At 50.7% G+C, this 25412-nt stretch overlaps 6 protein-coding genes across 6 annotated transcripts; 5 read left to right on the forward strand and 1 right to left on the reverse strand.

The window, feature by feature from the left end:
* Positions 1–5556: 5556 nt before the first annotated feature.
* Positions 5557–7965, forward strand: steA (sexual development transcription factor SteA; the record flags this gene model as incomplete). The annotated part of the gene is made up of 5 exons (XM_043284795.1): positions 5557–5680; positions 5737–5836; positions 5916–7439; positions 7561–7644; positions 7701–7965. The coding sequence occupies 5 exons, from the start codon at positions 5557–5559 to the stop codon at positions 7963–7965; spliced, it is 2097 nt and encodes a 698-aa protein (XP_043133551.1).
* Positions 7966–9163: 1198 nt separating this feature from the next.
* Positions 9164–11227, forward strand: ACHE_20488S (putative sucrose transporter; the record flags this gene model as incomplete). The annotated part of the gene is made up of 4 exons (XM_043284796.1): positions 9164–9357; positions 9412–9451; positions 9508–9829; positions 9888–11227. The coding sequence occupies 4 exons, from the start codon at positions 9164–9166 to the stop codon at positions 11225–11227; spliced, it is 1896 nt and encodes a 631-aa protein (XP_043133552.1).
* A 379-nt stretch (positions 11228–11606) lies between these two features.
* NHX1 (bifunctional K:H/Na:H antiporter NHX1) lies at positions 11607–14043 on the forward strand (the record flags this gene model as incomplete). The annotated part of the gene is made up of 5 exons (XM_043284798.1): positions 11607–11649; positions 11757–11789; positions 11903–12052; positions 12116–12775; positions 12824–14043. The coding sequence occupies 5 exons, from the start codon at positions 11607–11609 to the stop codon at positions 14041–14043; spliced, it is 2106 nt and encodes a 701-aa protein (XP_043133553.1).
* Positions 14044–15289: 1246 nt separating this feature from the next.
* ino80 (chromatin-remodeling ATPase INO80) lies at positions 15290–20513 on the forward strand (the record flags this gene model as incomplete). The annotated part of the gene is made up of 4 exons (XM_043284799.1): positions 15290–15796; positions 15869–16387; positions 16442–20264; positions 20320–20513. 4 exons carry the CDS (start codon positions 15290–15292, stop codon positions 20511–20513), a joined length of 5043 nt encoding a protein of 1680 aa, XP_043133554.1.
* Positions 20514–21247: 734 nt separating this feature from the next.
* On the forward strand, positions 21248–23256 carry hemA (5-aminolevulinic acid synthase HemA; the record flags this gene model as incomplete). Its single annotated transcript, XM_043284800.1, has 2 exons — positions 21248–21611; positions 21662–23256. The coding sequence occupies 2 exons, from the start codon at positions 21248–21250 to the stop codon at positions 23254–23256; spliced, it is 1959 nt and encodes a 652-aa protein (XP_043133555.1).
* Positions 23257–23644: 388 nt separating this feature from the next.
* RPA49 (DNA-directed RNA polymerase I subunit RPA49) lies at positions 23645–25254 on the reverse strand (the record flags this gene model as incomplete). The annotated part of the gene is made up of 2 exons (XM_043284801.1): positions 23645–25050; positions 25107–25254. 2 exons carry the CDS (start codon positions 25252–25254, stop codon positions 23645–23647), a joined length of 1554 nt encoding a protein of 517 aa, XP_043133556.1.
* Positions 25255–25412: the final 158 nt, after the last annotated feature.

Consider the following 25412-nt stretch of genomic DNA (forward strand, 5'->3'; position numbering starts at 1 on the left):
TATCGATGTAACTCTACAAAAAGGGGGCAAGTACTTTGGTCACTTCTCTCACCACCCCAATAGCGGCACCGGAACTCGATCCGTGCTATTCCAAATCCAATAGAGTATATCCCTCATTCTGAGACTTTAGATCAACTCCTGATCGTTCAGACTTGTGTTCAGGCAAAGTTAATTAATTCCCCAGTTTCAGATACTCTCTGGGGGATTCTGAGTGCATTTTTCGTAGTTTTCTCGAAGCTCGGGCCTATATGCACGAGGGGGTTTGAACGGGATTGCGCTGTTCCATATAGGGCAAAATCCCCGACTGACTTTGGCAACTTCTTGTCCTGTGACAACATTTTCGGATTTTCTATTGAATAAAGTTGACGGTCTGCATTTACTGAACTGCCTGCTTGTTTGGTTTGTTTATTTGCATTTTCAAGCACAGAAAGTAGTATGCGCAAACTACTCTGTATGTTTACACTCACAGACAACTTCTCAAACTTGACGTGTCAACCGTCACCGGATCTTGCACGGAAGCCGAATCAAAACCATTGCTCGCAGACCAGTATGAGGCAGTAGTGTACCATTGACTCGTCTGTCATCGTAAGAATTCCCAATATTAGTCCCGGGCAAATTCGGGCTCAAACATGGCATGTCTCGAACTCGCCCCAACCGTGTTGAATACCAGAACGTTAGCTCTTACGTTTAATAAACTACTCCTGGATTAGTGGATACCGTTGAGAGCCTCCGATTGCACATCCAGTTCTTCAGCTTCAGCCTCTTTTTGGTATTATTAGCAGTGAATATGCTCCATATTCCTGCACCATGGCGTGCATAATATTCCGGAGCCCTCAATAATAATACTACCAGATAGTCTACCGGTGCTATCAAAAGATGCTACGTTCCAGTTCTCTCAAAACCGCCTCGCAATGGCCAGGTCTTAGCTTTCGAATCCGAAACGGCTCCATAGCACAGAACAGAGAACCCTCCACGTTTACACCCATGCCCATGACTACACCATGACCATTACCATTACCAAGACCAAGTATCAATGCATATATCCGTCCATCCGCTCCTCCGCCTTCCGCCGTGGCCAAAATGAGTCAAGCAGCGGGAACATAGCCCAGGCTGGATCTATACAGTCTGCTCTGCACAGACAAGCACAGACGGCCAACTTACTCGGAGTACAGCGGGAAAAGTTGTGGGAATGTGTATCAATATTCCGCACGTACAACTATTACAATATCCAACTGAGCTTTGTTCAGGCCAGCCGGCTCTGTCCGGCCCGGTGTGTCTCCCTGGGGATTGGTGGACAATGCATATGTTGCTTACTTGTATGGAGATGGATACGAGTATGGACATGGCTTGTTATGAAGTGAGATGGATTCGTGGGCTTGGCTGTTCTATCTACGATGGGTGTAGTGCACTTTGCCTGTGTATAGAGCAGTATACTGCATGATTCAACAAGTTAATCTGTTCTCAAGGTTGACCCGATCTCAATTTCGAGATTCAGTTGGTCAGGGTTTGGCTGTACTCTAGACAGGAGAATTACTATCAAACCCTACAGGGTAGCTAGAAAATTCCTTGCCATGAAACCATGTCCAAAGTACTCGGAATTCCCGAAGCTTCCGGACTAATGCATGATCCATCTCTTACCATTGCAAACGAAAAGAAAAAAAAAAAAATCCCCGCATGTTCTGATCAAACTCCAATCCGACGAGAGAGGTAGAGCGCAGATTACTATACAGCCATGAATAAATTGATAGAGAATGTGGATATGTAGATCCGTTTCAAAATAAAAGAGTAGACTACTGTCGCACCATCCAACATGCTAAATCCCTCAATAGGGCACGCTACTGCACTCCTCTCTATCGAGAGCAGCACTGTCTGCTGATCTGGAACCATGGACTTTTCTAGAGGGTTTCAGGATGGGATGATCAAACAACGTGCCTGTGCGTTTTGAGTTAGACTGCTCGAGTCAGTCGATAGATACCGTACTCTGTAGAGAGAACCGTAAATTACCATCTGGTGAGGGTTAATATCTGGTTCGTATAATATCAGTTATAGTACCATATAAGCGCGCTAACCGGATTGAGAATTTATTACGACCAGAATAGCGTAGGGCAAAGTTTATTCAAATATCCCGAATGCTGGAAGAATAAGAATAGAGTTTTCATGATTCAGTGCCGAGATGATTTGTTTTTTTTTTTTTTTAAGCCCATTTTCGTCTTATGGTATCCTGTCGAGTACTGAGTGGCGAGGTGGCGAGGTTGTATGAGTGTTGACAATGGATACTGTACCATCTTGCGACAAAGTCAGTATGCAGCCAGACTTTCTGCAAGCATGAAATTGACATTTGCATTCGTATCAAGGCCAGCAGTTCCTAACACCCTGGACCAAGAATACCCCTGTAGACTGTACCTAAAGTGGCCTCCTGCAGAACGGCCAAGCCGGACAAGAACCAGATTGGTGCTCGACCAACAAGGCTCGTATTTCAGAAGTTCTAGCTCCTTGGACTAAAAGCCCATAGGCCCCGGAACTTGCGATCGCTGTCGCTATGATCACCACCCAGGGTGAGTACGGAGTAAGGATCTCGAAAACGACCGATTTTTATCCTCGAGTTGCTAATTCTCCATGTAGATCGTAACCTCGATGATCCTCAAATCTTTCCAAGTGATCACGGCGGATGTGAGGATTGGCCTGGCTCTTGAGATTAGCAGACACGAATCTAAGATCGACACGAGGAAAGGGAGAAGGATGATGCTAGTACTGGTCAGCCTTGCTGCATGCGGAAGCTAACATTGCAAAAACCATGAAAAAGCATGATGATGATGGTTGGGGTGCCGGGCGGCCGCTGATCATGAAATCCTTCGCAGTCGGGTGTCGAGAGGAGGATATTGAGATGGACAATGAAAACTTCGACGGCTCGATGAATTGATTTGGATGTGCAGGGTTAGCAGGTGAGTTTTGTACGCTGTTCTCTGTACAACACAACAGGTATCTATAGATAATCGCCACTGATCACTCTTCGGCCGAATAGGTGGACCCGTTAATATCGAGCAATCTGTGCTACGTACTCTGTAAGTGTACAGACAGCCTTGGAGAATTGTCATCCAATCAAGGTCTAAATTAATTGACTTTGTATTCAAAGTCTACTAACTACATACTCTGGAGTAGAACATACTTTCGCAGAGGTGTTGCATCCAAGGTTGAGCCACACAAGTTAAGCTTCAACCGTTTTTCATCAACGGCTGTGCAGATCAGACACGTACGGAACATAGGGGAGACGTTGATATAACAGCTACTGACACTTGATAAATCAATTGTATGAATTGATATATTCTTTTATCCGGTTTATCTTAATCGCACGAGGACGTACAAGACAGGTAGGAGTATTCAATACGAGATACGAGATTGACCGGAATGCGGCGCAATGCTGATCGTTATATCACCGTTATGCCAGAAGCAAACGGCCGATGTTTGTTGACCAATAGCTGAAGGTTAGATTCTCAAAATTGAGCCGACCTACTCATACTTGTAGTTACTCGTACAAACATTCTGCACCTGTATAGATGCCAAGATCTGTACCTGACAGATCAGATGCAATTCACAAATGATGTGTATATTGGCTGGTGTGCTCTGTAAGGAGGTTGGATACAGTATGTACGGGGTTATTCAATAGTGAACGGTCAACGGTCACTGTCAGCCACCTGTACAGGTTGTGATTAATTATCCCACGTAGTGACTTTCCCGTTGTGGTTAAATCCATACAGCATAAACAGAACACCTCATTGGTCGATGTAAGCGCCCTCCACTCACCCTGGAATCTGAAACACGGGGTGGATGCTTCACAATGGGCTTGGCATGGGTAGCAGATTGTCCTTCCGGCTCCGACGTCCTACTCAGCACGCTGCTAATACTCCGTTTCCGTACTCTGTAGTATCCGGATGAGGAGAAGATGAAGCGCCGAGGTCCATCTGCAGATTTGATTACTGTGATCCCTACGCCAGCAAGGATACCGATTATTGCGAGATGCATACTCCGTAGCTTTCTATCTCCTTTATGCACGTCCCGAGAGCAAGTGCACTCCGGATACTCTCGTATTGATTCGATAACCGGATCTGGCGGTATATCCGAAGGCCGGAAGAAATCAGGGAGGCTAGCCCAGTGAACGGTCCAAGTGATGTCGATCCACAGTGTACCTACAAGTGAACGTACTCCGTAGTGTTCTAGAGTGCTTGTACATAATAGATTGGGACCCGTGTGGCAATTGCGAGTATGGATGGATACAATATGATGTATGATTCTTCAGCAGAAATGGATAATAAAACGCCAAATTAAGGTATCAACGGCTATCCAATGGGTTGTATGAGTGATTCCCATGGATGGATGTTTCTGTGCTGGGTTCTGGATTTCTACCGGTGGAGAGACACCATTCCCATTCTGGGTTGTGTGGGACTAACTCCCGATGGGGAAATCATTTTTCTGATCCGGATCCACCGATTACTGTACTGTACTGTATCAGATGGAGTAACTGCCAGATTCTCATAGTGGTTCCTGGAGTGTACCTGTATCGGTAATACCACGAGTCCCTGGCGCCTCCAGCCAACCAGTTATTGTTGTTATTATAGCTCCATAATAAATGGTAATATTATTGTACTTGTATTTTCTCTCTCCCCCTCGATTGACCTCAATTTCGCTAACAGCCCGATTGACGTCGTCCGGTGGTATCTCTAGTGTTCTCTATTCTTCACCTTCTCGACTGTCAAGGAAAATCGCATTTTTTATTTTATTTTTCCCTCCCTTTTTTTTTTTCCATTTTTTCCCTTCTTATCCACCCTCTTCTCCCACCTCCCTCTATTCCTTTTCCCTCTCCCTCACTCTCACACTATCCTCCACCACCCACTTACAGGTGCTCCCTTTCTTTCGTTTCATTTTCGCCGTGCGAGAATTGACCCCCCCTACTATCACTTTATTGTTCTATATTATTTATCTACTATTATTGCCTTCTTTTTTACATTAAAAAATATTAAAAAAACTACATCCAAAAATAGAGACTTGCATACAGGCAGGGCCCTTTTCAATTCTCTTTTTACGCGCGCTCGTTATTCTCCATCGCTGGGACGAGCCACTCTATCCTCCAGTCAGCTCAGCTCAGCAGCTCAGAGCACCTGCCAAAAAATCTCCCTTGAAAGAGGCTGGTTCCTCTGTTCATATCACCTTCATCCTTCATCTTTACTGTTGTCAAGTGCTTCGATAGCATCTGCGCGCTTTCATCACATCGCTCGCTTGCCGCTTGTTTGGGCGCTGTCTATATATCGGTGGTTGCTTTCTTTCACTTCTGTCGCGCGCGCTCTTCTAGTCAAGACGCTAGCGATCAATTCTTTTTTTTTTTACGTCTGTGACTGAGTCAATTGCACGGTTTCTTTGACTGTATGTCCTTCTCTTTCATTCTCTCCCTTTCGTGTCAGAACATATGAAACAGCACAACGCTGTGTTTATATCCTGACACAAACAGCTTGCATCAGGCAAATTGACAGAATCACCACACAGGTCGCTACCTTTCATACCACCATGTATCCCCATCATGGTCCCCCGATGCCTCCTCCGCAGAAGCCGGAGACTTTCATGCTGTCCAGCGAGGCGCAGCAGAGTCTGCCTCACGATGCGCAAGTCGCGCTGCAGCAAGTCGATAACCGTACGATCTCGTTGAAAAATCCCGCTTGTCTGGACAACCAGCTTACTATTCAACAGTGAAATACTTCCTTCTGTCGGCTCCTGTGGACTGGCAACCCGATCAATTCGTTCGACGCTTCTTGCTGCCCACGGGCGAACACATTTCCTGCGTGCTTTGGTTAGTGCTGAACGAGACGATACAACGAACAATCACAAGAATGGTGGCACTGGAGGACCCCGGCGCTAACATATGACAGGAGCAACCTCTTCCACATCTCAGGAACTGATATCGTCAGGTGCCTGGCATTCCGTTTCACAGCATTTGGCCGCCCCGTCAAGAACTCGAAAAAGTTCGAAGAAGGCATCTTTTCCGACTTGCGAAACCTCAAGGCCGGTACCGATGCTACGCTTGAAGAGCCCAAGAGCCCCTTCCTCGACTTCCTCTACAAGAACAACTGTATCCGCACACAGAAGAAGCAAAAGGTCTTCTACTGGTATAGCGTCCCGCACGATCGTCTCTTCCTCGATGCCCTTGAACGGGATTTGAAGAGGGAGAAGATGGGACAGGAGGCCACCACCGTTGCCGTCAGCGAGCCCGCCTTGTCTTTCGAGTTCGATTCGTCCCAGTCGCTCTATGAGCAGCTCACCAAGGCTCAGCAAGCAAATACTTCTTCGTTTGCTGCACACGCAAGTACGACATTTGGCCAGCCCACCTCCCCAATCGTGCGGTCCGTTGACGCTATGCCTCCTCCTCAGATGGCTCCCCAGATGGCTCCCCCGGCGCTGCCTTTCCTACCGGACGATTCAGCCAACACGGCGATCTACAATGCGATCCCCTTGCCCCCTACGCTAGCCCAGAATTTCATCAAGCGTGAGCAGGATTTCGCTCCCATCCAGTACGACCGCAACGGGATGCCCATCGCCCGCATGCACCAGCGTCACGCCTCCATGCCGACCTTTGTCGAGTACTCGCCGGCCCCCTCCTTCGTTTCCTCCCATTTTGAAGACTACAGCAACCGCGGCCTGTCGTTTGAGCCTGTGACTCCCCCGCAACATCATGTGCCCTTGGGACCCGAGCCCGCGTACATCGCCAATGAAGACACAGGCCTCTACACGGCCATCCCGGACATTTCGTCCGCCCCGTCTTTCAACCCCTTGATGCAGCTGCCCCCCTCAAACCTGGCCAGCGCCCATTTCCCGGCCCCAACACGAACGTTCCCCTACTCGGTCATTGAGGGTTCTCCCACCTATAAGCAGCGGAGACGCCGCTCTTCGGTCACCCCGGGAGCCGCCAACGCTGCCATGACCACCCCCCAAACAACAGCCGCTCCCGCCCAGACAATGGCGTACGCGGCACACAAACCCAGTGACCTGCGGAGATCCATGTCGAGCTCGGTGGCTCCCGCTGTGACCGAGGGCGGCAATGAATCGCAAACCCAGCGCGCCACAGCGAGCTACCCAGCGGTTCTTCCGCAGAAGGACTTGTTACAGGAAATTTCCCGTCATGGTACCCCGCTCTCCAACCTTGAGGAAACCACCAGCCAAAATGCTCTGTCCCTGAATAACGTCCAGGATGACCTGGCGGCTTTCCCGACCGATGAGACAGTTGACGCCGCTGTGCAGAACAGCGCAACCAATAAGGCCGAGCGATATGTTCCGGGCCCGGTCCGCCGTGCCCGAAGCGCTACCATGATGGAGCTGGGACCCTATCCGCAAAAATCCCACTCGTGTCCAATTCCATCGTGTGGACGACTCTTCAAGAGATTAGAGCACTTGAAGCGGTAAGTTCTGATTGCATCATTCTCAGGCCCCTGCTCTTCGTGATCTGGTTGTCCAGTCTGCGATGATCGGCGTGCTGGTAATTTTAATTGTAGCCGCCCAGCTGATAGTTTTGGCGCTCAGACATGTTCGAACGCACACCCAAGAGCGACCATACCCTTGCCCTTACTGCAACAAGGCATTCTCGCGATCGGACAACCTTGCACAGTGAGTTTCCCTGAGCCTGTAATTTTTCGAGTTCATCTACTTACCAGACCAAACAGACATCGTCGGATCCACGAGGCTCAGCAAGATGGTCAGCCGCCGCTGTCAACCCATGAGGAAGAATTGGAGAACGAGGAGAATGAATTCGGCTCGCCGGACGAGGACTTATCACCGCAAGATACTTCAATTCCGACATCCATGATGAACATGACCACTATGACCTCCATGCCGACCACCATGGCCACCACAATGAGCATGTCACCTATGCATACTATGGTTGCTCCGAATATGATTGCGCCTCAGCTCTTGCAGCAGCAGATATGAGCGCCAATCTATTAGCAGGATACCACATTTACAATCAATCGATTATAATACGGCATTATAACGTCTCGTCTTCATTTGCATTGCTCTCTATCTCATCTCTTGACTTATCTAGTCTCGTTTCTTGGGATGGTCGTTTTAACTCTTTAACTTGAGGAGTCTTATGCAGCTTGATGGCCGCATGGGACTCTTCTACGTCCTTTCCTATTCCTGTTTCCGTGCGATCGTGGATTTGGATAGGCATTCTCTGCTGCATCAACCTTCGCTTCTTTGGGCTTGATGCTCAAAAGCGACTGTGATAGAAGGGGCCTACACTGCACCGGTGCATGTACATCCTATGTCTTTTATCATCGTGCATTGCCGCTGGCGCTGGACTGTCGCGCCTATGTCTCCTTTTCGTTGTGACTTTTTGGTTGATTTGATTTATATCCTCGATGCTTTTCTCATTTTGTGCCAATTTTATCTCTGTTCATGTGTTATGCTTACGGAATCTGTGTATTATCGCCTGTGTGTTTATTTGTTTATGGGTCTGGAAAGACAAGAAAGGTGCGCAGTGTGGACTGGGTAAACGCGGCGTACGCAGGGAAATACCTTTTGTGTTTTGAGGTGTTGGCAGCTTATTTATAGATATGATTTTGGGAAGGGTGTTTCGTCGTACAACAGTGTTGTAGGGACACAAGCATATAGATCAATGATAACAACCTAAACAGAAAAACTTCTGATCATAATTGTAAGATGTTTTAGAATCGCTCGACCTGCTTTGACCTTCTGTTGTCGAAGTACTTGAGCCGAGGTCACCAGATAGATTCAAGAAATTCGAGATAAGGCATTGAGGCACAAATCCGGGGTCTAGATAGGTCACGTGTGGTCGATCCGCTGTCCACTGACGTCGCTTTCCAATCCCCAGGAAGTAAGATCGGGCACGTAGTCTTCTTTTCATTTTTCTCCCAGTTTCTTATTTTGATACGTTGGCGCCACCTTGATTTCAACGTGTCTCGTTTAGTCTGGATGAAACATGCAGAGTGCTTAGAATCTAGCTGCAGGTTGGATTCAATTCCACCTTGATTGTATTGAGCAGACACCGACTTTTCCCTTCCATATCAACTCAGCATCATTTCACCAGGTCTCTGGCTTTTACCCTTCAGATTTTAGCTCTACAAAGTGCGGAGGCCGACTTTAGCATATCTATATACCTCAGCGCATGACCTGTTCAGAACCGGACCACACAAACATGACCGAGGCAGCCAACGAGTCATCCCCTCTTGTGGGACCGGATCGTGAAGATGATGCAGATATTCGATATGAACCAAATGATAACCCTGTCCTACATAGGGAGGATACGTCGGAAACAAAGAGCAGTTTGTATCTGTTCTTGTTAACGCTGAGTATCGGGGGGTGAGTTGAATCGAATGGTGTGCGACTATAGACAGTTGATTAATTGGTGTTAAGGCTACAAGTTGTATGGTCTGTAGAGCTGTCGAGCGGGACGGTAAGCTATCCTATGTCCTCTCCCAAAGAACGAAAGCTAATGCTAAAATTGTGTAGCCTTATTTACAGTCTCTTGGGATGAGCAAGGCTTTGCTTGCATTCGTTTGGATTGCAAGTCCACTGGCTGGGACCCTTGTACAACCCTATATCGGCATTCGGAGTGATAATTGTCGCATATCGTGGGGCAAGAGAAAGCCATTTATGTTCGCTGGGGCCGCGGGAACTATCATTGCCTTACTGGCACTCGCATGGGTGCAGGAGATTATGGGCGGGCTCCTTGGGCTTTTCGGCGCAGACCCTAATTCTGGTGGTGTTCGGACGACCATTATTATTGTCGCGACTGCCTTGATGTGTTGTTTGGATTTTGCTATTAATACTGGTATGCGCTACTTATCGTTGAAGAGAAACTGGTTTTGACCATACTAATGTGCGTACAGTACAAGCCGGCATCCGTTGCTTTATCGTCGATAATGCACCAACCCATCAGCAGGAATCCGCAAATGCATGGGCCAGTCGAATGACGGGCGTGGGAAATATTTGCGGGTTCATCTTTGGATACATAGATTTGCCCAACATCCTACCTTTTCTGGGGAAGACGCGGTTCCAAATTCTCTGCGCAATAGCGTCACTCTTACTTGGAATTACGCTGTTAATCAGTTGTTCTTATATCAAGGAACGGGATCCCCGGCTGGACAGTCCGCCTGCTTCGAGCAGTCTTGGTCTCGTCTCTTTCTTCGAGCAGGTCTTCAAAGCTATCCGTCATCTACCGCCGCAAATTGCCAAGGTCTGCGAAGTTCAACTCGCAGCTTGGATTGGATGGTTTCCCTTCTTATATTACGCCACTACGTATATAGGACAGCTCTATGTGAACCCCATCTTCGAGGACCACCCCAACCCCTCTGACAAAGATATCGATCAGGCTTGGGAAGATGCCACCCGAATCGGATCTCTTGCGCTTCTCATTTACGCAATTGTCTCATTCGTGGCCAATATCACATTGCCTGTTTTGGTGGTTCCCTCGTACAAACCGATTGTCGCCTCCGATAGACAGCATGGAGAGGGTCTTCTCGAAGGGGAAGAAGAGTCCGACACAGGAGCTCGAAGAATGTCAGCATCCAGCATCCCCTATGGAGCACCACTTGAGCAGCAACCTCAAGGCTCCAAGGCCAACAAGGACGGACCAGCATGGCTCGCCTACCTGCAAATCCCAGGCTTCACACTTCGACGAGCGTGGCTCATTTCGCACGTGCTCTTTGCCGCTTGCATGTTTAGTACCTTCTTTGTCTACACCCATCAAGCCGGATCAGCTGTCATTGGGCTTCTTGGGATCAGTTGGGCCATGACGTTGTGGGCACCATTTGCATTGATCTCTGCGGAGGTCTCACGAATCGATACGGCATATCGCATCCGCCGAGTTCGTGCTGCAAGGACAGTCGCAGAGGGATCTCGTGATGCAGCCACAACGGCCGCTGATAGACATCGCTACTCTCATCACGATGAGGACTTGGAGAACGGTCATGAAGTACCTCCTATGAAAGCCCCCGGAAAGGAGGATGAGAACCCAGCCCAGGCAGGCATCGTCCTTGGTCTTCATAATGTGGCCGTCTCTGCGCCACAGATCATTTCCAGCTTGGTATGCAGTGCAATTTTCAAGACGTTTCAGAAACCACGGGGAGAACCCTGGGATGACAGTGTTGGATGGGTGTTACGGTTTGGAGGAGTTGCTGCGCTGGGAGCTGCGTATCTGACTAGCCGGTTGACTGAGGGAGGGAGATGAGTGCATAAGTACCAGGGATCTAGATAGGTTTTTCCAGTAAATTATACGATTCAATATTGATATCTCACATTTCATACAATGGATATGTCACCGTTGTAGTAGCAGCGGTCTTGGCACCGTTGACGACCACTTGTCCGCATCTTATTCATCTTATCCCCAATCAGATCTCGTCTTTCTTCAACCCAACTAACTCTCTCTTCTTTTTGTTTGCTGATCGTTAACTACCAGCGTTCTCGAATTATTCCCTTTTCGTGTTCTGGCGCCTCTCTCTATCCCCCGGACCTTGTGTTCCTGGATTATGTTCTGGCGTCAGTCTCCTGCCGCTAAGGTTAACCGTCCGGTGTTGCTTGGGGTATCTCCTTCCTAACAACGGAAAACTATGGCCGGCCAAATCGTGGGCGATGCCCTTCACCAAGTGCTCAGTACGTTCTTCCTGTCTTTTTTGCTTTCCCCGGCATTGGTTAATCTGGGGTTGCCAAGATCTTTTACGTTATGCGAAAATAGACTGACTCTTGTTTGTGTTGTGCAGGGAGAGCTGCGGATTCCGATACGGATCCTGATGGTACGCGCATTGACCTTCCTATCTGACTACTTCCCTACAGACAGTATACAGCTTTGGAACAACGTCGCTGGATCGCTAGGACAGTTTCACTGATAATGAATGCGTGGTTGCAGATGTCCCCGAAGCGGGCACCAAGGAGTTCTTCAGCTCCTGGGCACTCTTCATTATGATCATGCTTTTGATGTGTGCGCTTTTTACAAGTTATATTCTACAGCAGAAGAAGATTCAAGCTGTACATGAGACGGTGTTGTCCATCTTTGGAGGTAGGCCCAGGTCCAGGTCCCTCCGCGAGGGGTAGGATATGCGGTACTGATGCATATGCGCAGGCATGTTCGTCGGATTGATTATACGACTAAGTCCGGAGTCGCCTATCCAGGACAGTGTGACTTTCGATTACCAGTTCTTCTTTAACCTCCTCCTTCCTCCGATTATCTTGGCCTCCGGGTACGAGTTACACCAGGCGAACTTCTTCCGCAATATCGGGACGATTCTGACGTTTGCGTTTGTGGGTACATTTATCTCGGCTATTGTGCTGGGGCTTGTACTGTACGTTTGGACTCGGATCCCGCTGGATGGGCTGAATATCTCTTTCGTCGAGGCGATCTCAGTGGGTGCGACCCTTTCGGCGACGGACCCGGTTACGATCCTGGCGATCTTCAACCTATACAAGGTCGAGCCGAAGCTGTATACCGTTATCTTTGGCGAGTCGATCCTGAACGATGCGATTGCTATTGTCTTGTTCGAAACTGCGCAGAAGTATGCGGAGAGTGAGGCTGGATCTTTGACCTTCCTCAACTTGTTTGAGGCAATTGGTCTCTTCTTGTTGGTTTTCTTTGGTAGTATGATTGTTGGTATTATTGTGGGAATTATGACTGCGCTGGGTCTCAAGTATACCCATGTTCGCCGCATGCCCAAGATTGAGAGCTGCTTGATTGTTCTCATTGCGTACGCCAGCTACTTTTTCTCCAACGGCGTGTACCTATCAGGTAAGTACTTGATGGCTCTAACATAAGACGGTTGACTAATGTGGGAAGGCATCGTGTCTCTTCTGTTCTGTGGCATTACGATGAAGCACTACGCTTATTACAACATGTCGCGCCGAACGCAGTTGACCACCAAATACCTTTTCCAGGTGATGGCGCAGTTGTCGGAGAACTTTATCTTCATCTACCTTGGACTCGATCTGTTTGTCGAGAGTAACTTGCAGTTTAAGCCGCTATTCATTCTGGTAGCGGTATTGGGAATCTGTCTTGCGCGGTACCTCGCCGTATTCCCACTGTCCAAAGCCATCAACTGGTTCATCCGCTATCGCGCCCGTCGCCGTGGTGTCGAAGTTGCGGATGAGCTGCCGTTCGCTTATCAAGCAATGCTCTTCTGGGCTGGACTGCGAGGAGCAGTCGGCGTTGCTTTGGCAGCGGGTCTGAAGGGCGTCAATGCCCCAGCTTTGCGTGCTACCGTCCTGGTTGTGGTCGTGTTGACTGTTATCATATTCGGTGGAACTACGGCTAGAATGCTCGAAATCCTGGGAATCAGGACCGGTGTGGTCGAGGAGCTCGACTCGGATGATGAGTTCGACATCGAAGTCACTCATGGAGGTACCTACTATAAACGGGATACGGCTCTGGGATACACCCCCCGTCGGATGGACTCGACCATTCCCCTGGACGGAATGCAGCGTGAAGGGCTTGACAGGACACATAGCTATTCCACTGGCAACAGCCGCCGTCCCAGCCCGCCTCCCAATCGGTCCTCAAGCAGAGGTCATGCTCGCATGTATTCGAATGCTTACGGGCCCAAAGATACCCAGACGCGTCGTGATCGATCATCAACGGCCACGCTCCTTAACAGCGGGACTGGGGGTCTTAGCGATGACAGTGCGGGAAGCGAGGATGAATTTGGCCTCAAAACCACGAAGAACACCGGAAAGTCACGAGCCACAGCCGAACCTGACCCAGACGAGTTCGAGATCGATGTCGAAGAGTCGGAGGATGACCATGGTCTTCCTCCATCTGCGACACCTGCATCGCGATTGCGGCGATCACATTCCCAACCTCAACAAGAATCCACATCCTCCAGAGTATCACCGTCGCCGTCGCGACATGAGGCAATCAGCGCTCGCGAGGCTCTCCGCGATTTATTCTCGGGTGGACCGACTGGGGATCATGCGGCATGGTTCCGGCAGCTGGATGAGGGGTATATCAAGCCACGGTTGCTCCTGGATCAGTCGAATCATAAAGGGCCTGGGGCTGTTTGATTTTGTACAGATACCGAATTGACAGGGTATATTTGTATACTAATACCAGGCGGTATTTATTAGATTTCTTTCTCTCTTTCTCGTTCATTTGCTGGGAATACTACTAGTCAAATTAGCTGGGCTTGTTTGATAGGAATGCGAGATATTTCCTCGTTTGTCGTGGTTATCATATTCTTTCCGGAATGATGTGAGCCGTAATATAGATACGGTAATAATAACAGATCCCCTGCAGATCGGGTCAGGATGACGGTATTCCCAATACGAATCAGATCTAGATGTATACAGTGAGGATACATACAAAGTAGAAGTAAAGAAAAGAAGTACTGTGTTGATATATTATTATTGAGATATAGACCACATTTATCAGTATAGAGTCGAATGGAATTTGAATACAGAGTACAGTGCAGGTCATCACAGCTGTGTAAGCGTCTCCTCTCATGCCAACCGAATCCTCAACTCTTGTCCAGAAAATCATCCCCGGCTTCGTTTCGCTTTGCCCGCCACGTCCTCGTCTCTTGCCATCATTTTATTTCATTTCTTTTCCTCTCTCCATCTCTTCGTCTTCTCTTCTTCATCCATAATTCTGCTCTTCTATATCGATTCCTCGCCTAATCTCCTAGCACACCATCCATCGTCAATCCAGGACTGGCTGGATCTCAACGGCTATTCCATCCAGTCCTTATTACCAGCAGAAAATCACTCAATCGCTTCTTCGGGCACCTGCGCTGCTGTCCTGCAGGTCATAAGGGAAGAAAAAGAGACAGAAAGGTGTGTACACGCAGCATTAAAGACGCTTTTGATCTGTCGTTGTCTGTCTGCATTTCCGCTGTCCGTATTATGCAACCGCCCTCTCGCGCTCGCTTCGTTCTCTTTTTTCTCCCTTTCCCACCCTCCAATCTGTCTTTTCTCACATCTCTTTCCTTCCCTACCCTATCTTCTACAACCGTTTCTCCTCCATTCTCTTCCTACTCCTACTACTCCCTTCTCGTCCGATTCGCGATCCTGCTTTTCTTCCTTGAGAAGCTACTACCATTGCACTGCGATTACTGACCAGGCCTGGAGTATTAGCGATCGTCAGATCGATTCAATATCTCTCATATCTCTCGGCTTTCCCATGGGTCACGAGTGTCGACCGTGATTCCTTCCGATTCTTCCTCGACGCGATCCTTGTGAAGCCCCGTCGTCGCGACTGATACCCTTCAGATCTCAGATCTTCGCCGCCGCTCTTCCGGCACACGCGGCCATCATGACGGGGGCGCCCCCATATAATCCTCATTCCCCTACCCAACAGTCTCGCTATCCCGCTTATTCGCCACCGAATAAGACTCCTCACCCTTTTTTACCAGGCAATGATCAATACCAGCAGCATCCACCGCAGACGCCGCCAGCCTATCCCCCACACTCCGCGCTTGCCAGGAGCCCTCACTATGCCCACGCGACGCCATCCCTGCCCGCCACGTTACCACCGTTGAGTAGCGACCCGAGCGCTCAGTACCAGATGCATTCGGCCGCGCCTACTCCGCAGTTCTCGTTGCCCCGGCCATACTCGGGTTCGATGCTGCCGGGCAGCGGCGCATCTCCATATGCTCAGTCTACGCCATCGCATGCTCCTCCTCCGCCCCGGCTGGAGAGTCATTCGCAGTCTCCTACCAAGAGGGAAACGGATTCTTCGTATTCAATGGTTGGGAATAATGCTCCGGGCTACTCGATGATGCGAGAGCCGCCAAGGCCGGCTTCTCCCACACAGGAAGCAGTATGTCTTTTTCTTTCTCTTGACCCTTGATTTACTTTCATATTTGGTATGTTGACAAGTTATTGCGTTTAGAAACCAGCGAGAGCGGCCGATCCCATGTCGTTTGCCAGTATCCTCTCGGGCCCTACTGAAGAGGAGCGCCTGCCCCCGAAGAGACCTTCTCCTCCCCCGGCACAGATGGCTCCCGTTGCGCCTCCTCCGCCACCATTGTATATAGCGGGCCAGACGCCGAAAGAATCAGAGCAGGTTCCGGTCTATCCAATGCCAAGGTTCGAGGAAAAGCAGCCGATAAGGGAGCGTCGTCGAAATGTGGAGCAGGAGGAGCATCTTGTTGGCAGTCTACCTGTCGCCTCTTCCGCCAACGGTGATGTTCCGGACATAAAGAAGACTTCTGCACCAATTCGGGTCCCTGCGCCGCGCAAGCTCACCGAGCGGGATATGGAAATTATCAACAAAATCACCGCCGATATCGACAATGGGGAGAAGAGCGATGTGGAGGCACCGGGTTTTGAAGCGGAGTATGAACGTTACATCTCCAAGGGCAAGAAGCGTGCTCTCAGCACCGAAAAGGCCGAGAGTATGAAGCGCAAGGTACGTTTTGTCAACAATAGCAGTAGAAACGAATATGGGCTAATAAACTATTAGCGCCGACGACAAGATTTCCTCATCAGGCTTGGCAAGACATTTGAGAAACAATCGACCACAGGAATGGATCGTTTCAGATATGACCACGAGGAGAAGGTCATCTTCGAAGTACAAGATAAAGAAATCCAAGATGAGAAGGAACGCAAGAAGGACATGCAACGGAAACGGCGACGGGAGAATACGGTTCGGCTTGAGATGCAGAGAAAGCTTGAGGCGGAACGGAAAGCGAACGAGACCGACGATGCTGCTACAAAAGCCAAGCTTATGCGGGAAGTCGAGCGAGCTCAGAAGAAGATCAAATCCACCAAGAGAGCTTTGGAAGGCGTTACATCTCCCGAGGAGATTGGCGAAGTGACTCCCCTGGCCCCCAACCTCGAAGGGGGTACCACCAGTTCCTTCCATATTGGCAGGAGCTCTCCGTCGCGGCGCAAGTCGAACCGTGGGGGCACCACTGCCCGGCCCAAGAAGTCCAAGGAGCAAAAACAAGCCGAAAAAGATGCCGCAGAAGCCGCTTATGCGGCTATGGCTAGTGACGAGCCTACATCTCTTGCTCCCATGGAAGATCCTCGGATGGAGTCGCTCAAGAAAGAAACCAAGGGTGGTCGGTCCAAGGAGTCCACGCCCATTCCCATGGCATCGTACGACAGTAAGGGCTACAACCAGATTTACGAGCAGATCTGGCGAGACATTGCGCGTAAAGACATTCCCAAGGTCTATCGTATCAAGGCTACTTCGCTTGGTACCCGCCAAGAAAACCTGCGCAAGACGGCTCAACTGGCCAGCAAGCAATCTCGCAAGTGGCAGGAACGTACAAACAAGAGCATGAAAGACACCCAGGCTCGCGCCAAGCGGACTATGCGAGAGATGACGACTTTCTGGAAACGGAACGAGCGAGAGGAGCGTGACTTGCGCCGTCTGGCTGAGAAGCAGGAGATCGAATCGGCCAAGAAGGCGGAAGCTGAGCGTGAGGCCAACCGCCAGAGGCGCAAGCTCAACTTCCTTATTTCCCAGACCGAACTGTATTCTCACTTCATTGGCCGGAAGATCAAGGGCACGGAGGCCGATGCCTCTGGAGACACTGCTGTTGACGGTTCGAACGAGATCGTCCAGTCTGGCAAGGGCCAGGAGCATACTGTGGACATGCCTCCCAGTGTCGCAGATCCGAACACCAAGGTTACCACCAGCTTCGACGAATTGGACTTTGATGCAGAGGACGAAACGGCTTTGCGACAGGCTGCCATGGCCAATGCGCAGAATGCCGTTCAGCAAGCCCAGGATCGTGCGCGCGCTTTCAACGCTGAGCAGGACCAGATGGCGGCCTTTGATGAGGGCGAGCTGAACTTCCAGAACCCCACCAGTTTGGGTGACATTGAGATTTCTCAGCCGACCATGCTTACGACCAAATTGAAGGAATACCAGTTGAAGGGTCTCAATTGGTTGGTCAATTTGTACGAGCAGGGTATCAACGGTATTCTGGCCGATGAAATGGGTCTCGGAAAGACTATCCAGTCCATCTCAGTCATGGCTTACCTCGCTGAATACCACAACATCTGGGGTCCGTTCTTGGTCATTGCTCCCGCGTCCACCCTGCACAACTGGCAACAGGAGATCACCAAGTTCGTTCCCAACATCAAGGTCTTGCCCTACTGGGGTTCATCCAAGGACCGTAAGATTCTTCGGAAGTTCTGGGACCGCAAGCACATAACTTACACCAAGGACTCAGAGTTCCACGTACTAGTGACTTCGTATCAGCTGGTGGTTATTGACGCGCAGTACTTCCAGAAGATCAAGTGGCAGTACATGATTCTTGATGAGGCTCAGGCTATCAAGTCGTCGCAGAGTTCTCGTTGGAAGAACCTTCTTGGGTTCTCTTGTCGGAATCGTCTCTTGCTTACTGGTACGCCTATTCAAAACAACATGCAGGAACTCTGGGCTCTTCTGCACTTCATCATGCCGACCCTGTTCGACTCTCATGATGAGTTCAGCGAGTGGTTCTCGAAGGATATTGAGTCGCACGCGCAAAGTAATACGAAGCTCAACGAGGACCAGCTTCGACGTCTGCACATGATCCTGAAGCCTTTCATGCTCCGTCGTGTCAAGAAGCACGTCCAGCAAGAGCTTGGAGACAAGGTCGAAAAGGATATTTTCTGCGATTTGACCTACCGTCAACGGGCGTACTATGCCAACTTGCGGAACCGTGTCAGTATCATGGATCTTATTGAACGGGCCGCCGTGGGTGATGAGGCGGACAGCACAACCTTGATGAATTTGGTCATGCAGTTCCGGAAGGTCTGCAATCATCCGGACCTGTTCGAACGCGCTGAGACAAAATCGCCGTTCTCCCAAGCGCACTTTGCGGAGACTGCTTCCTTTGTGCGTGAAGGGCATTTCGTTGACTTTGCCTATTCAACGCGCAATATCATCGAGTACGACCTGCCGCGACTTCTGTGTGACTCTGCTGGTCGTATCGATATGGCTGGTCCTGATAACAAGCAAGCCGGTTTTCGCAACAAGTACCTCGCCCACATGTTGAACATCTGGACTCCTGAAAACATCAAAAAGAGTGCTGAGGAAGATTCAGCGTTCTCGTTCCTTCGATTCGTCGACACCTCTGCTGAAGAGGCCTACAAGACTTCGCATCTTGGAGTCTTCGAGCGGGCATACCGCCGTCGCGGAAAGACGAACCGGCTGTCCCGGCTAAACGTTGTCTACGACGGGGATGAGGATGATGGCAACTCGGTCCTGTCTCATTCCATGTTGAATATTGTCGATAGGAATGACCGTCATGCTTTGGATGAGGTCGCTACAGAAGGCTACATGCGCGACTTGATGACGGTGTCTAGCTCTACATTCGAGCGCAAGGGTCTTAGTATTATCGAACCTTCCGCGAGTCCGGCAGCCTCGGCTCCGCCGATCCAGGTTTCCTGCTCTAACCAGGGAGCCTACAAGGAAATTAGGGACAGCTTCTTCAACATTCCTGTGCGACATGCTTTGTACGGCATCCCGTCGAGGAGCATTGACGAACAGATTCTAGAGCACAAGGCAGACCCAAGACTGTTCACAGCTGCGCCGATCCTGCCGAAGCCGATCTCTGACAAGGGACGGTACACGCACATCGAAGTGCCATCCATGCACCGATTCGTCACTGACTCGGGTAAACTAGCCAAGCTAGATGAACTGTTACGCGAGCTCAAGGCGGGCGGTCACCGTGTACTGCTGTACTTCCAGATGACTCGTATGATCGACCTCATGGAGGAGTATTTGACGTACCGCAACTACAAGTACTGCCGCTTGGATGGAAGCACGAAACTGGAGGATCGTCGGGACACGGTTGCGGACTTCCAGCAACGGCCCGAAATCTTCGTGTTCCTGCTGTCGACCCGTGCTGGTGGTCTTGGTATCAACTTGACTGCCGCAGACACGGTCATCTTCTACGACTCCGACTGGAATCCGACCATTGATTCGCAGGCCATGGACCGAGCACACAGACTGGGTCAGACGAGGCAGGTTACGGTGTACCGACTCATTACGCGCAACACGATTGAAGAGCGAATCCGCAAGCGTGCGTTGCAGAAGGAAGAGGTGCAGCGCGTCGTCATTACGGGTGGCGCGGCTGGTGGCGTCGACTTCAACACTCGCAACCGTGAAAGCCGTACTAAGGACATTGCGATGTGGCTTGCAGATGATGAACAGGCCGAGCTCATCGAGCAGAAAGAGAAGGAAGCTGCCGAGCGCGGCGAGGTGCTTGGTGCTGCTAAGGCTAGTAAGAAGGCCACGCAGAAGAAGAAGAAGGAGCTTTCTCTGGATGACATGTATCACGAGGGTATGTTTCATCTTATTGCTGTCCTGTGTTGATTAAATGCTAATGATTTCTACAGGCGAAGGCAACTTTGACGATGCCAATAAACAACAGTCTGGAGCCGCAACGCCGGATATTGGCACACCGACATCTACGCCGGCGCCTAAACGGGGCCGAGGACGAGGAGGTGGCAGTGCCAAAGGTACATCCAAAAGAGCCAAGACGACCAACGAAAGATTGCGATTGATTGATGGCGACGGAGGACTGAGCTGAAACCGAATGAATCTGCAGGGCCGTGAACTTTGAATTACTTGTTGCCGCATGGACATACCGGATCGGAAATCGGAACGGATGGCGTTGACTGTCTTTTATTACCTTCTTTATTTCTTTTTGATTTCTTTTTATTTTTTTTTTTTCTATTACTTTCTGGCAGGTACTGCCGTCTTTACTACTTTTTTTTCTCATAGTTTTTTCGTGCTTTCTATAAGTATACGGACTGGGAAAGACAAGGATATGATGTTAGAATGAAGGGCAAAACCGGCCAGCATAGACAAGCTGCGGGATTCCTTACTTCTTTTCAATTCGATTCTTCTGTGGGTGTGTGTGTGTGTGTTGTCTTGCATTAGTGTACTTGTTCTGAGTGTATGACTACATAATTTCATTTGTACTGAATTCACACTGACGATCCCCGCACATGCAATGCGGAGGTATGTACAATTACCGGTAAATACCGCGATCTGGCCGGCGTCTGGTGTGTAATTGTGGTATCGGTCACCTTACATAACCGCGGCCAATCAGAGCGGGGCCGATCGTCAGCCGAACAGCCGCGCCGAGTTCAGCTTACCTCATCGGGATTAGTGCCGGTCGACTTTGCAGATGCCGAGCCTTGCCTGGTCTTTCATCTCTCTTATATCTCTTTCATCTTCCCTACACTTGTTCAATTCATTCTCTCTTTCTGTTCGTTTTTGCTCGTTTTCGCTTTCATATCAATCCGATCTTCAATTGCCATGGAGTCCCTTCTCCAGCAATCCCGGGCCATGTGCCCATTCCTCAAGCGCACCGCGCCCTCCGCGCTGCGCTCGCTCGCAACAGCCACCCGTCCCAGCACCAGTCCCGGCGGAGGTACCATGTCCAACCTCCAGATTCTGGCTCGTCGCTGTCCCGTTATGAGCAAGGCGTTGGCTGTTCAGAGCGCCCGTATGTCCGGTACCAAGCGCTTCACGTCATGTGCGGCTGGTGTGGCGGGACTTGGCTCCGCCGGTCACGGAAACGGAATTCACGAGAAGAAGCATCTCCGTGGACGACAGGCGTTGCACACTACCGCTGGCAATGGGGCTAGTATCCAGTCGGAGACCTACAAGAAGGAGCATGGTATGGTTCTTAATATACTAGGTTTAAACCGGATTGCGCTGACAAATTAGCCCCCAATCTGTCTCAGATTGAGAAGACCCCGATAGAGGTTGCGTCCGCGATGGCCGGCTCCTGCCCCCAAGCCCCCGAGAACAAGCGATTCGATTACAATTCCTTCTACAATGGCGAATTGGAGAAGAAGCACAAGGACAAGTCGTACCGGTACTTCAACAACATCAACCGTCTGGCTCATGAGTTCCCACGCGCCCACACGGCCTCTGCTGAGGAGCGGGTGACGGTGTGGTGCTCCAATGACTATCTCGGCATGGGACGCAACCCCGAGGTTCTCGCGACGATGCACGAGACGCTGGATACGTATGGTGCGGGTGCTGGTGGTACCCGTAACATTTCCGGGCACAACCAACATGCCGTGGCGTTGGAGAACACATTGGCCAAGTTGCATGGCAAGGAGGCTGCGCTGGTGTTCAGTTCGTGCTTTGTAGCTAATGATGCCACGCTTGCTACACTGGGAAGCAAGATGCCTGACTGTGTGATCTTGTCGGATAGTCTGAACCATGCGTCCATGATACAGGGTATCCGCCACTCTGGCGCGAAGAAGATGGTCTTCAAGCACAATGACCTGGTTGATCTGGAAACCAAGCTGGCTTCTTTGCCCTTGAATATTCCCAAAATCATTGCTTTCGAGTCTGTCTATAGTATGTGCGGATCGATTGCCCCGATTGAGAAGATCCAGGATTTGGCGGACAAGTACGGCGCCATCACCTTCTTGGACGAAGTGCATGCCGTTGGCATGTACGGTCCTCATGGCGCCGGTGTTGCGGAGCATCTCGACTACGATATCTACGCTTCGCAGGATACCCCCAACCCTTACAGCACCAAAGGTACTATCATGGACCGTGTGGACATCATCACCGGTACACTTGGTAAAGCGTACGGATGCGTAGGAGGCTACATTGCCGGGTCCGCGGCACTTGTCGACACAATTCGCTCCCTTGCCCCAGGGTTCATCTTCACCACCTCGTTGCCACCCGCGACCATGGCCGGGGCCAACACGGCCATCCAGTACCAAGGCCGCCACAACCGCGACCGTGTCCTGCAGCAACTGCACACGCGCGCCGTTAAGGAAACCCTCAAGGAACTGGACATCCCTGTGATCCCCAACCCATCGCACATTATCCCCCTGCTCGTCGGCGACGCCGAAGTCGCCAAGCAGGCATCCGACAAGCTCCTCGAGGAGCATGGCATCTACGTGCAAGCCATCAACTACCCCACCGTGCCCCGCGGCGAGGAACGTCTCCGTATCACCCCAACCCCCGGCCACGTCAAGGAACACCGCGACCACCTCGTGGCCGCGATCCAGTCCGTCTGGAACGATCTGGGCATCAAGCGCACCAGCGACTGGAAGGCGACCGGCGGATTTGTCGGCGTGGGCGTTGAAGCTGCCGAGGCAGAGAACACGCCCATGTGGAGCGATGCCCAGCTTGGGTTGCAGCCAAGTGAAAACCAGGATCTGGAAGCGGCCGTGGAACGCGAGTTTGCGGCTGCGGCTGCGTCCGTACTGCGGATGCAGACCCCCACTCCTGCTTCTGCACGGGTTCAGCCGGCTGCGGCCATGGGGGCTTCGCCTATCGGTGTTGCTGCTTAGTTTCAGCTCGTTGAGTAGTTCAGCTGAACTGGCTGAGCTGAATTCAGGTTAGATACATACACACATATGCACATGCATGCATTATCATATCAGTTCAGTATATTACAATAAGCACACACTCATTTGGTACTCGTACGAGTACGTTTTCAAATACAACTATCACATTACATCCATCTATGGTACCCTGTACTCAGTAGTACAACGATCACATGAGCAATCAGTACTGTACTCCATATGTTGCGTAACAATCTATACTCCATCCAAATATCACACTGTACAACAAAAGCAAACACATGCCAAAATCTTTTACCTGACCACCTGACCGGCAACAAGGAGAGAAAAAAACGACAACAAAAGTACACATGGAATCCCACCGGAAAGAACGGAATTACTTCCTCCCACCGCGACTAACCTTCGGAAACTCCACGGGAACCTTCAACCTAGCCACACGCCTAGCAGCAGCCTCAGCCTTCCCACCCTTAATCCCCCACTTCGCAAACTCCGTCTCGCGCGGCTTGTCAACCCGACATCCCAACTCGCGGAAATATTGCGTGACAACCGTATTATCCAGTCTAAGATCATCGCGCAGATCTGAGGGGTCTGTAGCGAGTTCGTTGGCCGAGTTCCCGCCCTGTGTGCTGGAGCCGCCGTCCTTGGCTGGCTGCGGGGGGATGTGCAGCGACAATGCGCAGATGGTGGTGTGCAGGAGGGTGATGTCGTTTTTGGAGAGGTGCGAGCCCTGCGGGGCGAAGCGGCGGCGGATCGCGTCGATGACGGGGTCCGGGAGGGTGTTCTCTGTAGACGTAGGTGCGGACGCGAGGGTGTTCTTTGCAGAGATTGAGCCCGAGGAGGAGGAGAGGACACGGCGGAGGTCGTCGCGGGGTGGGAGGCGTTTGCTTCCTGGTCCTGCGTCACGGCCGCCGGGGCGGAGGGAGCGGGCAAATTCGAGGAGGAGGAGGATAAAGCGGAGGATTTGGATTTGTGTAGTGTTTCCCGATTTGACGACTGCTTCGACGCGGCGCGAGACGTATCGTGAGGTCGTTGTAACTGCGAGCCCGGAGCCCACGGTCTCCGTCCACTCTTTGACACCGGGCAATTGTCGCAGTGTCGAGGAGCCATTGGGAACCAGCACGTCCACCGGATACACATCCGCGGGATGCGTAGCAGCCAGGTTTGCCTGAGGAAGAGGCTTTGCGGCCTGCACCTGCGCCTGCACGGCGGCGGTCTTGGAGGCCATGTCCGTAGCGGAGTCGGCAGGCATGGACGAGAGGAGGGCAGATTCGGCGGCATTGGCAGCGCCGGCGGGGGCATTGGAGAGTTGGGCGTTTTCGGCCATGGACTGGACGACTTTCTTGGATTGTTTCGTACCGAAAGCGTGGGTGAGGGCGGTTTTTTGGGCGCGCATTGTTTGCTGCACAATTAGCATCTGCATTTCTAGGGATAGAGTCGGGAGGGAGGTTACCATCTCTTCATCCTCACTGCTTTCCTCATCCTCAAGAGGCTTCATCTTCCTCACAGCACCCCGCAGGGTGACCTTGCGCGCCTCGACAAACTGCCATGTCTTCTTCTCCGGGTCAATCACCGCAATGTAATGCTTCAACTGCGAGTCCGCATCATCGTTCGCTTCCCGTCCCACAAAGTCAAGCTTGGGATGCTCGGACGATTGCAGCAGAATCTCAGACGAGACAATTCCCTTGTTGCGCGTGGAGAAAGAGGTGGAAGAAGTGTTTGCGCGCGGTTTGAGGTACGGTTGGAGGTTGATGCTTCGGGGTTGGTTGACACCGGGCGTTGTCACTATATATTTCCCGTTAGCAAATTTTTCTTTTCTGAATCAATTGAGGCAAGAATACCAATAACAGGAGCCAATTCGCTATTATCCTCGATCAAGCTGGCGGATAGCGGAGGCAGATTCTGCAGTTCGAGAGCAGGTTTTTTGCTTGGACGCTCGTGGCGGTCTGAGTGCCGCTTGCGCTTTTTGTCGATTTTGTCTGAAGGCATTTTCTTTATATGGAGATAATAATGGTAGGATTGAATTTGGAGATAGTAGAAAAAATTGAAAAAGTCGGAGATTTGGGCTTGGCAAAAAAAGGCGGAGAGCAACAAAAAAAAAAGTGGAGATCACGAGACCAGTGACGATAACGCACAATAAAGTACTC

The sequence above is a fragment of the Aspergillus chevalieri genome, chromosome 2 (genome assembly GCF_016861735.1).
Source record: "Aspergillus chevalieri M1 DNA, chromosome 2, nearly complete sequence".
NCBI classification, from domain to species: domain Eukaryota; kingdom Fungi; phylum Ascomycota; class Eurotiomycetes; order Eurotiales; family Aspergillaceae; genus Aspergillus; species Aspergillus chevalieri.